General features: G+C 37.4%; 1 protein-coding gene across 1 annotated transcript in view; it reads left to right on the top strand.

The window, feature by feature from the left end:
• The window catches only part of LOC109410364 (BAI1-associated protein 3), a 400,368-nt gene that overhangs the window by 366,480 nt on the left and 20,647 nt on the right, over positions 1-13,241 (top strand). Inside the window, exon 8 of the mRNA XM_062854498.1 lies at positions 13,102-13,241. Within this exon, the coding sequence (XP_062710482.1) occupies positions 13,102-13,241 (140 nt within the window). The remainder of the gene's footprint in view (positions 1-13,101) is intronic.

The raw sequence follows: 13,241 nt of genomic DNA, 5'->3' as shown, positions 1-13,241 counted from the left end.
ACCACTTTGTATGGAGCCGCCCCATAGTGCTACGCCCAGTGTTGGTAAACTCACACTTAAAGCACACTCATGAGCCGCCCCTGCGTGAGCAAACTCGCGCGCGATTCTGAATCGTTTTCTCACGCGCGAGTTTTTCATGCAAAATCTCGCTCTCACGAGTCAAGCGCCAAAATCTCATTTGCTTGTAAAACGAATTCAAATCTTCAAATTTGAACGACATTCAATGTTGTTGTACGCTAGATATGCTTTTGTTCTATCATGCAATCCTAAAAACTTCGATGTGAATAATAACAACCCCAAGAAATAGAGCAATGAGTTAAATCACGAGTTAACTCATGCATGATTTTTTCGGCGGTAAGATTGGCGAGTAAAGAATCGCGCGTGAAATAACTCAACCATGATATTTGAGAATTTGAGTTTTTACCAACACTGCTACGCCACATTCTAGAGATCGAAAACCACGATTTTGTCATGTGAATTTGAAAAACAATATTTTCTCCAAATTATTACAAACTTTCAAAAAAAATCCTTTCGAAATTTTCCCAAAAAGTTACTCACGGCCGGCAAACACTAAACTCACCAACCCTGCTAATTCTGCAACAACCCTTTTGGAAGCAGATTATTTTAGAAAATATAGGGGAACTTATGTAATTACTTTCGGCAGTTTTGTTCTTTTCGTCGTGAGAGGGAGGGGCTTTTTGTACCTGTTGAATTCGAACCTGGCCACACATTTTCTCGAACTATAGCTTAACTATACGACAAAATATCAGGGAATTCGGTCGACAAAAGAACAAACCTGCCGATAATACCCAAAGTCACCCTTTCATAAATTCACTTTCTAATAAATGTCCACCATGGATCTAACTTCTCAAGATGAAAAAATCGCTACCGTTACCTCTCCTTTTTAGCTGGACAATTATTCACTCAGTGGTCAGACGCGGTGAGTCCGGGTAATTGTTAACGACACCAAGTAAACCGGTGGGCGAGGTTATAATTTGCGTTTCACTCTTTTGCGTGTTGCCTTAGCCTCAACTCGGAGAAATCTGCTGAAAATAGCCTCGGACCGCCACCGCCAACTTTCATAAAGTGATTTTTAATACTTTTACGCTCGGTTCGGTTCGAATTGCAGGGCAATATCGGCCGCGGACAAAGGTGGCAAACTTTGTTTCACCCACAAAATTGAGCTCATTATGGGACCGCCGCCGCCGTCTCGAATCGGATCGTGAAACGTTTGACCGTGAATAAGTATAAGCACCAAGATATCAAGTCTCCAAATTAGCACGCCAAGTTGTTCGGTCAAAAGCAAGCCTGACAATGACTAATGATTCTTTGCCGTGCGTGCGCGGGTGGAGATTTGTTATTATTATTTTATAGAGGGCCTCCTCAACACCCTTTCCATGACGAATGAGGGTTTTCACTGTTGCAACTCGTTTATTTGCTTCCATGGCATACACAATCAAAAACACAATATTCTCATGCATAATTGGTATTCTCACGTTGTTGACAGGGTTTTTATGACATCTGCTGTTTTAGTTGCTGTTCTTCAACAGTTGCCAGAATGTAGTAGGGTGGACAACATTCATAAATTTCGTAGTTTCAAGATATCAAATTTTATAATATTTTCTACTACTGCTACGTATACACTGTTTACTGCACGTTCTTTTCTCTTTTCTTCTTCTTTTGCACTTATCTCACTTCATTTCTCGCTTCTTTTCTGTTTTTTCTTTGTTCTACTATTTTGCTACTGTTTCTATTAATTTTATTGAAAGTTCCCTCCTGAGAATGTTCTTTTTTGTTTCGTTTAATCGTTTCTCAAAAAATTCTTTTTCCAATGATTGAGCTGTGCAATGTTTTCACCAATCTGGGGTAGATGTAATTAAGGCACGAAACAGATGGGTCTCCGAACATAATGAGTTTCCGTCGTTCCCCAGTAATCGAATAAAACCCCGCACCCAAGCATATTTTTATATGCATTCGGTGTCAACAAATTAGCCCCAATGAGCCTTTTCTTCGAACAGCCATTCTCATTTGGTACAAACGTACCCCCTTATTTCGGATAAACCCAAGCATAATCCGTTATTATAATAATTTGGAGTGCTGTGTGTGTCGGTGTCTGTTAGAGTACGGCCATCGTCGGTCCGGCTTTCACACGACGAGACACCATAATTGCAATCCTCCGGAACGGAACGGAAACGGGATGGTTCATTAAAATTTCATGCACAAACTCACCAGTCATCTTCCGTTTTCGGTTCCGTCGTCGGTTGGTTCGGCCTGTCAGGCCTGTGTGGGTACTGTAAACCGGAGTTAAACTGTTCAGCGGGGACTACATTTCTATCCGAATTAGTTCATAGATGTATAGAGATGAGCGTGGACTTTTCAGTTTTTAACGCATTTTTTTTTTTTTTTTTGATAAAAAGTACATAAGGCGCTGTCCATGAACTACGTAGACTTTTATTCGGCCATCTCAGATACCCCCTCCCCCCTCGTAGACTTTTGTTCATACAAAATTTTCGAAATTTGTATGGACCGTAGACTTTGGCCAGAACCCCCCTCCCCCCTAAAGAGTCTACGTAGTTTATGGACAGGCCCTAATTTATTGAGATAGAACTCGCTTACGCCTACTTACCTTCAGGCGTTTAAGGGGCAAATTCTGAATGCAATGTGATCTTTTAGCAGTCAAACTCACTAGTCTTAAAATTTTGACGCGTTTTTCGACAATTATCTATTCTTACTCCACAATGGAATTTTCATTCTTTTGATTTTTGAAGTTATATAACTTTAGGTTTAATTTGGTTGAACAAATTTCTGTCCCGTAGTTTTATAAAGATCCACCCGGTACTGATTTTGAATTGGTAGATCAGCAATTTTTGTTTAGAGTGATCAATTTGACCCCGAATTACGGTACCTTCCTTATTCGTTCTCTATATCCGGCAAGTGGCAGTTATTAAAATCTAGTTTCCCCATGTCGGCACTATGGCCTCCAATGCTTTCCACACAAATCTGTGTGTTTGCTAGTCTATTCCAACTCTACGACAAGAGGGGGTAATATAGCCATGAAAATATGTATGTTTGATTTTGTTTCGTTCGTTCGTTCGGAACGAGAGAACCAAGCTTCTAGGGATGCATATGTGATAGAGGACGATGTTCCAAAACGTACCATTTGAGTTTTCCTGTTAAACTTTTAAACTTGAGCGCGAGAATGAGCACTACATTGCATCCAACAAATTCGTAGGTATCCGTATCACTATCAGGAGCAAAAATGAACAACCATGCGTCTCCATGGGTATATTCTGATATACAGGGAATAGAAAAAATGATCGGGACAGGCAAAATTTTCACTTTTCAAAAATGATCAACTTTTCGAGAAGTGCATCAAATATTCTTAAATTAACCTGTTAGTTTATCAACTAGCTGTGTATTGATGACCTTTGGCTTTGATTTGATGAGGCTTTGAAAAAATGTATAATTATCCGATAGACAAGTTCGAGCTGTTATATCTCCACATTCAATTAACCGATTGCAATGAAATTTTGAGCAATCATGACTAATATAAAAAGCTATGTAAAACTTTTAACTTAACTTACAATTCTTAACACAGAAGAAAGTTATAACAATTAGATTATTTCCCCTACAGAACACCAAATTTTCCAAAACTTCAAAATCGTTTCAAAATTCGATATGGTAGTTATAAATTATTTAAATTCTCTCTAATTAACTTGAATTTAAATATGTTTTGAAAGTAAGTGACAAAATAACCTGCAATAAATTGAAAAAGATAATGGGTTCAAAACTGTCAAAATTGTATTGCATTCGGTTCTGGAGAATCTGGATATATATCAGCTCAAAGTTAGCTATCGGATAATTATGCCTTTTTCTAGAATCTTTCTAATTTCATGTAGAACAGTCAGATCTTTCCCAAATTTTGACCATTGATACACAACCAACCCCATGTATTTTTCTAAATTTAGAAAACGCACGAAAAATACAAGCAATACAAGACAACCAAGAAAAATGCATCGAAAAATAGGGTCTCCAGTTAGCCTAGTGGTTAAGGATCGCCAATCCGGAGACGACGGGTTCAATCCCCGTTCTGGTCGCGAAAATTTTCTCGACTCCTTGGGCATAGTGAATCATTGTACTTGCCTCACAATACACAAATTTATACAATGGCAGGCAAAGAAAGCCCTTCAATTAATAGCTGTGAAAGTGCTCAAAGAACATTAAGTTGAAGCGAGGCAGGCCAAGTCCCAGTTGGGACGTCGAGCCATTAAAAAAAGAAGAAATTTAAATTTAAAATTTATTTTTTTTGAGAGACTGTTCGTAATTTTTTTTTCAAAAATTTTCAAAAAAAATCTCAAGAATTTATGAGGTGAAAAAAATCTATATTACGGTATTTTTTCCTGAAATTTATTTCAGCATTCCTACAAAGAAACGTCTCAGAATAACGCATATGATTTCTTCCAAGAAGTTGTCAGGTTTTTCATGGAGATATGTTGCAGTAACTTTCAAAATATTTAAGATACAGTCAATCGAATATTTCATTTTCTTTTGCTTACAATGATTGCTTAAAATGTTTTTTTTTTCTTCTGAGAATTAGTCGTTAGAACTAAAGAAAAACTAGATTCTGTTCGACCTACATTTATAATATTTTAAAAATAAACATGAAATTATCAATAAATGACTCCAATCAACCAATTTATTTTCATAGCTCAATTTTACCAATCAACTGATGATTATGGCAAGCGTTCTTCTCGGATTTCTCCCGTCATATTGGAAAAATCCTCCAATTTTTGTCAAAAACTTCCTTTGCTTATTTTACTAAATTTTGAAAGACATTATGAAACATTTTTGGTTTGCATTCATCTACTTATTGTTCAAACAAGAGCTATCCAAATAATTACCCGAGCAGAAGAGAATAGGGTGCCTGTACCAGTTATCGCACTACCTAATACTTATGACACACATGTGATACAAGAATCACTGTACAATTGCGTTTGAAATGAGTGCCATACTGAAAATTCTCTCAGTTCAAGTCAGTCTTGTTAAAATTTTCTTGACACTGCGTACCGTTGTACAGGAATCACACTCGTATCACATGTCTGTCCGGGGTATAAGAAAAACTACTTCTACAAAAATAAGAAGAAGACCGACGAATGTCGGCGATATGTCAAATGATAGATTTGTTTTCATACTTTACAGGAAAAATATAAAATCTGAGCCAAACCCACTTTTACTATTTATTACGGCGTGTGCCAATGATAGGAACCCTGTACCAGTTATGGACATACTTTTTAATTTCGGTTCCACTTCGCACTATTTACATGCATTCCTTATGGGATTTGCCATAACTGGTACACTATGGCGAAATAGGATGCAAGGAAGCCGAAATTTTAAGAAAAATGATTTATTTCTATCATAATTTGAGCAAAATGTGAAATTTGAATGAGTGCAATCATCTTTTATGAACGTGATCGATTGTTCACATATTTTTTCTTGATGATTTGCATCGTTAAAGGTTAAAAATCAACTGAGCCTAGCAACAGCATAACAAAATGCATTATTTTGGTAAAACACCTGCATAATGGAATTCGTATTTTTTATGTTATTAACATAACATATTGAGTTATAAACTTGTCTGTCATAAGCGGCAAAATAACAAGTCACATAACAAAAATTTGTTCCTGGAAAATCAATTCAATAACATGTTTTGTTAGTGTCAATAACAACTTAATAACAGTAAGGGGATTCACTAAACAGTTTAAATGGCTGCGTAAGCCATGATTTCCTGTTATTTGAAATGTTTCATGAAATTGCGAATGAAATAATCAAAGATTGCCTTGGGGATCGCGACGTTTAATAAAAATAAACTTCAATAAGCAGTTTACGCTGTTAAGTGAATCCCCCTAGTGAATTTGGGAAATGTTTCAATAACAAATTATGATATTAAGGAGTTATTGATAACATTCCGAAAGCAAAATTAGTTATGATATCAAACGATCGCATATGCTGTTGAATAGGATGCTAAAGTGGAGGCGATATGCGTACACTTTACCCGTGGTTGAGGACAGACTTGTTTGAATCCCAACATGGCCGCAACAATGGCCAACTTTGGCACCTACTCACGATTTTGAGGGCACAAATCTCTTCATAAACAAAACCAGCGCACCTGATCTTCTTATTTTAAGCTTGTTACGGGAGAGCAAGAACAGAATAATGAAATGCACTGTTGTGTAAAGCTTGCTTCTTGAGATTTGTGTGTTTGAAGTTCTGATGCACTGTTGAAGCAGGATTTCAAGACGTTTGTCCTTAAATGGAAGCATTTACGCATATGGCCTCCACTTTAGCATCCTGTTCTACATCATATTTGACTTCGTGTAGGCTGAGAATGCTATACATATTTATACCATCATATGAGAAGAGCGGAGTAATCATTGCGAACTTCAGTTTCTCTCTTCCCTCATAGGCGTATTTTCAACTATTCGTGTAATCTTTTACCACAAATAGGTAGATCCGACTTCGTCCTCTGGACAGATAGGGAAAACATGTGAAAATACAAAATATTTCTGAAAAATCCCATTCAAAACCATCTACAATTTTGGATTCTGCTGTCTGCAAGGGGTCGGACAGCTCATTGATACTGGGATTAATATTGGTTGATATTTTTAATATTTATTAAAATCCATAATTTCATCAAAGTAGCTTTGGTTTTCTTTTCAATGAACATCTGTCATAAACCAGGATGTTGAAGACAACGAAAGTCAAACCGTAGACAAACATTGGCAAAGAATTGAAGTATTTGAAATCATATTTCATTTTTCTATTTGTAGTACATCACACACAATTTTTACAGTTTCAGGAGCTGACGATACAAAGACCCACACCAAAGAGGATCCTTTGCTGAAGACGAAATCAGCTCTACTTGATGTTCCTTGAGATAACAAATCAAATACCAAGATCTCTTACATATAATCTTTCAATAAAACCTAATTCCTTTAAGGCAGATTCCATGCAAATATGTTCAACAAGCGTATGTGTATCATGCTCGATTTCCACGTAGCTGAGGGAGGTTTGGTAAATCAAACTCTGGGGTATATATTATCATAAGAGATTATTTATTAAATTATGTACCGACACGTAGAAGGCTCTCAGAATCTACGTGTCTATAAAAGTAGTGAAGTATTTCAGGGGAAAATAATTACGAAATGAGAACCATAGAGCTTGGGAGGGTAAAATTTTAGCCAGGGTTTCGGTTTCTTTGATGATTTGTTATGTTTCGAAAACAGTATGTTATTGGTATGATTTGGGTATCGCTTCCGAGGCAGGATAGTTTCATATTCAGGCCGCTTGATGCCACAAACTAAGCTGGCAGTACCAGCATACATTAAGCAGCATCTCATTGATAAACAAACGGTTGTTCTAACAAAAACCCAGGCTAACATAAATTTTGAATATACCCTGTGCACAAGATGAAGCTGTATGGTAGCGAGGACCGAGGAGTACGGAAATGGCCAGCGGTTTTTTATGTACAACATCAGGCTGTTCACAAAATAAGATCTGTACTAACTTCTGTGGCATTCTTGTTTGACATGATAACAAACAAAAATAACCATCACGGCACACTTGATCATTTTTGTGATATTTGGATTAATATTTTTAATATTTTTTGATATTTCGATCCCAGATCAGGCTGTCCGACCCCTTGGCTGTCTGTATTAGATTCGTTCAAACAAGTTTACTCAATAAGTTTGACATTGTTATCATTGAAATTCCCATGTCAAAGGCGGAATCTGGAACGTCCCTTTCAAACCCCATCTTCAATATCGTTTGCTATGTTTTCGTTTTGATGTATGTAGGGTACTTTTCAGCTACAACTCAGTCATTTTCAAACCTCGCGCCGCCCAGCAGGGACTTGGTTTTGTACACATTACAAATGTGATACCGTAAGCGTAACATACTTTGCGCACCTAGGGCCTAACTTTGCGCATTTTTCAAAAAATCGTTCAGCAATTTTGCTGATGCATTATGCAAACTTTTTCCCACAGAATACTATCACTAGCCAGTATTCCGTGGGAAAAAGTTTGCTTGCACTCTGTCTCAGTTAGGATGTAATAAAAAATGGAAGAGGAAGACAAATTGATGATAGAATATGCAGTTGTTCACCTCACTCACGAAATGCTGTAAATAGCGTTGTAGAATGACGGAGGTTTTATTTCAAAACTTGTTTTAGTTTCGATAGCAATAGCATAAAAAACATGTTATGGGAACGTAATACCTTGATAATTCAATAATAACACAACAAGATATAAAAACAGGTTTTGTGATTTCGTAGTTATCAATTTGATATTCCCCTCTGCTCGGGTATCCCCAATTTTCTTAAAATTTTCGTATAATTTTTACATTACACTAGTTTACAAAATAAAACGAAAGTCGTGAACTTCTGTCAACGATCAACATTTTTGAAACACAATTGAGCGCTGATTTTGAAACCGTACTTCAAAAATGTTTGAGTTGAACAGTTTTTGAGTTTCATATCAATATTGAGATTTACAACTTTTTATAATATGGAATTTACTAAAATTCAAATATCTTGCGTTTTATTCAACCAATTTTAAATATTTTTCCATAAATTTAGAGCTGAATATAATACCATTCGATCATCTGAACGCAGGTTTTGCGTCAGATTGATGAAATTCAAGATATTGGTGGGTTTTAAGAACAATATCTCCTTAAATTTTAGCAAAATTTCCAAAAATATATGAAGAAATGTATTTTTTTCGATAAGAAAAAAAAACAATTTAAAAATTCTTTCTCATTGTTCATATGACATATCATATGTAGGCGAGTTACAGTAAAAAAAACAGCTAGATCGGAGCATTGATTACGGAGAATGAGATGTGTGAAGTGAGCGACTTTGCTTAAAAATAGAACAAATATCGATTTCAAATCATCAACCTTGTATGGAAAGTCGAAAAAAAATCCGATCTCCGATTTGGTAAATTTTTCGATAAAACTGCTTAAAAATTTATGAACGAAGTGATCGAGCAAGAGTAGGTTGGATATGCTCGATAGGCGATATTTCTACCCCGAAGCTGAGAGAATAAATAGATAGACGGTTCACATATTCATTTTAAACTTGACACGATATACAATATTCTTAATTTACGTTGTGACAATGCATGACTGGTGCACTAGATAATGGAGATACATTTGCTGTTGTTGTGATTGGAAACATAGAAAACTGACCCGGTAAAAAAGAGCGTATGCCCAAACAAGAACCTTTGGTCAACACTTGTTAGAAAATTCTCAAAAAGCTTTTCGAATCATTTACAGAAAAAAAAAAGAAAAAAAATTCGTTGAAAAATTTCAAGCACATTAATGGAAAATCCCGGAACTCCAGGAAGTATTTCTGAAAATGAAATACAGTTGAATATGCTGAATTACATGCTACCCTGTCTGTATGTATAATAGACCGTCATTGGAGGTGACAATGGGTCAGAGAAGCGAGATTATTTCAAAAGGTTATCTAAAATATCTCATCAAAAATTATGAATATTGATTCAAAATAATTAAAGGAATCCCAGCAGACGTTCTTGGAGGACCTACAATAAGAATTCTTTAAAAACCCCATGGAGACATCCCTTGATGAGTCACAAGAAAAAAAATCTAGAGGAATTTCAGAAGACATGTCAGCACCAGTTTTCGGAAAACTCGCAGGTGGAATCGCAGCAAGAATTTCTGGAAGAGTCTTAGGACGAATTTCTGGGTTCCGGGTCATTTGGCCGAACGCCATTTGACCAAGTGGGTCGTTTGACCGAATGCCACTTGGCGGAAAAATTAATGATGAACTTAAGTGACCATGACATTGTTTCCCGTTTCCGAACAGCCTATGATTCAAAGAAGAAAAAAACCCTGATAAAATATCGGCAGTTTCAACGCCAACTAATCCATGAATATTAAAACTAGAAAGAAAAGCCTATGATTGAAAGAAGGAACTACTTCTGATGATCATATTGGCAGTTAGAATGTCAGAAGCTTCCTCGGCCAAACGACCCTTTCGGCCAGATGGCATTCGGCCAAATGGCGTTCGGCCAAACAACATTCGGCCAAATGGCCGGACACCGCATTTCTGAAGGAAGATTTCTGGACGATTCAGAGTAAAGATATTTGGTGGAATCCCAACAGGCCTGGAAGAACTTTAATAGACTGGAATAATACTGGAGGGAGCCAAGGAGAAATATCTGGAGTAACCACTTCAAACATTCTAGGAGTAATAAAAATTTCTGCTGAAATCTTTGGAAAAAAACCTCATAGAATTCCTGCAGGAATACCTGCTGGAATTCCTCCAGATACTAGCATAAGTTCCTACATGAATTTATCTTCAGGTACTCTCATTAAGATTTCTTCAGATATGCTTATCATTTGCAGCTGGGATTTATCCAGCATTTGGTCTTGGGTGTCTTCCAGCAGGAAAATTACTTAACGATTCTTAGCTTAACATTCTGGGGGCTCTGCCAGTAGTAAGAGAAATCAATAATAGATTAATCACAAGAGGATTATTAGGATGAATCATTTGGTGAAATCTCTAAAAAAATCAAGAAAGAAGTTTCTGAAGGAATCCCTGTAAATATTCCTGGAGCAATCCATTGATAAACTTCTTGAGGAGTTACAAGAACAATTTCTGAAGGAATTACAGCAGGTATTCCAAGAGGATTTTTTTTCATAAATTAAAGAGGAATTTAGTCATGACAGAAATCCCTTGAGAAATTACAGCGTAAATTTTCGGAAAAGTTCTAGAAGAAAACACAGCCCTGGAGGCATTTCTGAAGAAGTCCTTCACTGGGATTTCTCCAAAAAAAATCCTGCTGGGATTCCTCCAGATATTTTTCCTAGGATTAATCCTTGGGATTCCTCCTAAGATACCTGAAAACATCCTGTGATTCCTCTAGGCGTATCTTCAAAAATTTCGCTGGAAATCACAGAAAAAATCAGGGATACAGTCTAGCCGCCATTCCAACGAGAATTTCTGGAGGAGTATTTGCAGAATTTCCTGGAGAAATACCCTCACATTTTTTAAATTATTTTTTGAAGAAATCACAACGGAAATTTATGGATGAATCATCCCGAGAGTTCCTCAAGCAACTCCTCCTGTGGTTATTTCAAGGTTTTTTTTTCATCAAACATTGTTGCAGAAAATTATTTTAGTTTGTTTGGAAAGTTAAGGTTTAAAACTTTAAAAAGAAAAAAATAATAAGTTTATAGATCAAACTCTATTAAGATACCATACTACTTATGCCCATATTTGAGACTCCGACAAATGGCTTACGGATGTGAGCCCCACGTGGAGCCTCGTGGCCGTGCGGTTAGCGTCACCATGTCAAGAGGTGAAGGTTCATACCATGCTAAGAGGTGAGGGTTCGATTCCCGCTCCGAGCGATGAAACTTTTCCCAAGAAATGTTTCTTCCTCGTATCCACTGATGCTCGTAATGTATGTCGTGTCCGTTGTCTAGTGTTAAGTTTCGTTCAGTCTGTACAGCCTCTGGCTGTAGATGGTGTCCGTGTCTTTTTAAATACAGTCTGTAGCAGGTTCCTCCGGGGGTTACATCCAGTAGTTCCCAAACGTTCCAAAACGGCTCATCAACGATATTCGATGTTGGAAATAAAAGTTTGTATGAAATAGAGTAACTTTATTGTGAATAATGGGGCACACATTCCTCTTCCCCGAGGGAATCAGCACCAAACACCACTGGGAGCGGCCAATTTGGCAACATAGTCCCTAGACAGCTTTTAGTGTTCTTGCTTTGTAAAATAATGAAGTTTTATGTATTGCAAGATAGGTTCCGGCAACAATAGGTTCTCGGGGGAAATTGCCGTTAGTTTAGGTTCCTTATAGAAATTAAGGAGGACATATCCAGATTTGGATTGAACAGGAATTACCAAATACCAATCAATTATTCGAACACATATGTATAATCAACTTTAATACTTTTTGCCACCTTTTGTATGGATCCACATCACTGTGGCCGGTTCGCTTTGCACTATTCCTCCCTATTATAGAAAACCAGTACGCCACGAGTAGACGAGTAGATAGTGATCTCTTCAGTTTCTTCGTTAATACTTTCTACCCCAGAAATAATGGGCAGCAGCAAAACAATACCCTATCCGCCCATCAAAATCAACCGCAACCGTTATTACGCCGCCGACGATGACGACGACCATAATGGTATGATAGTCATTATTGTTATAAGTTTGAAGAATGAGAGAATGAGTGCAGCAGAGGGCACGAACGAAGGTCAGCGATGAGTGGTTTTCATTTCAATCATGCAGAGGCTTATATGGACAGAACTCATCTGGAATACCAGAGAGGCGTGCGGAATAATGATTCAGTTCGTTTGGAGAGACCAGTGAATCTGTTAATGTCTACATGTTATGTACATTTTATGGGAAATGAAACAGCAACTACGACGGTTCCAGTTTTGATTGGCACTGCTCAGTGAGAAGAAAAAATACAGTTTCAGTAAAGAGTACCAATGCGTGTCTCATGAAAAAAAGAGACCGGTATGGTACGGTACGGTTAAGGCCGGACGGGACGGTGGTTGAATTGTCCGCCATTGCTCTGTTGCTAGTAAGAAGCAAATCTCAACTTCTACTTCATATTATTGGCTAGAAATTTGATCATTCATTTGCTCACTTGCGGTGCACAATCGACTAAAATTTCAGCTACGTCAGTGCAGTGGAAATTGATATTTGCATCTTCAAAATTGCGAGGCAAATTGTTAGAAAGAGAGAGAAGATAGGAAAAAATACACGTCGTCCCGTGCGGCCTTAAGCATGCATCGGAATAATATGCAGTGGTTTTATGAATCTGTCGATAATGCGTAACAAAGTACTGCGCCATGTTCAATGTGAGAAATTCTTTAACAGGCACTACTATAAATCCTCGCCAAGTTTTCTCATATATCTTTCAGACTCTATTAATTATTATAAGCCAGATTGTCTATACTAGATGGAGAACAGGAATGTTTTAAATTAATTCCAATCCATATTATAAAGAACAAATTAACTAATCGTAATCTCTTCTTCACTCTTGTTCTACTCTGCAGGTTTCAGCGACCCGTACTGTATGCTGGGCATACAACCCTCGGGGACACCTCCACCACCTTCGCCGCAGCCACCGATGACTCCGCGGACGCTCTCCGACACCGGCATGGACAGCTTGGATTCGCCCGAGCACGGGAAGCTC

Source organism: Aedes albopictus, chromosome 2 (genome assembly GCF_035046485.1).
Source record: "Aedes albopictus strain Foshan chromosome 2, AalbF5, whole genome shotgun sequence".
Classification (NCBI taxonomy): Eukaryota; Metazoa; Arthropoda; class Insecta; order Diptera; family Culicidae; genus Aedes; species Aedes albopictus.
Note: the sequence above shows the minus strand (reverse complement) of the source record. Positions and strands in the feature narration are given on the sequence as shown.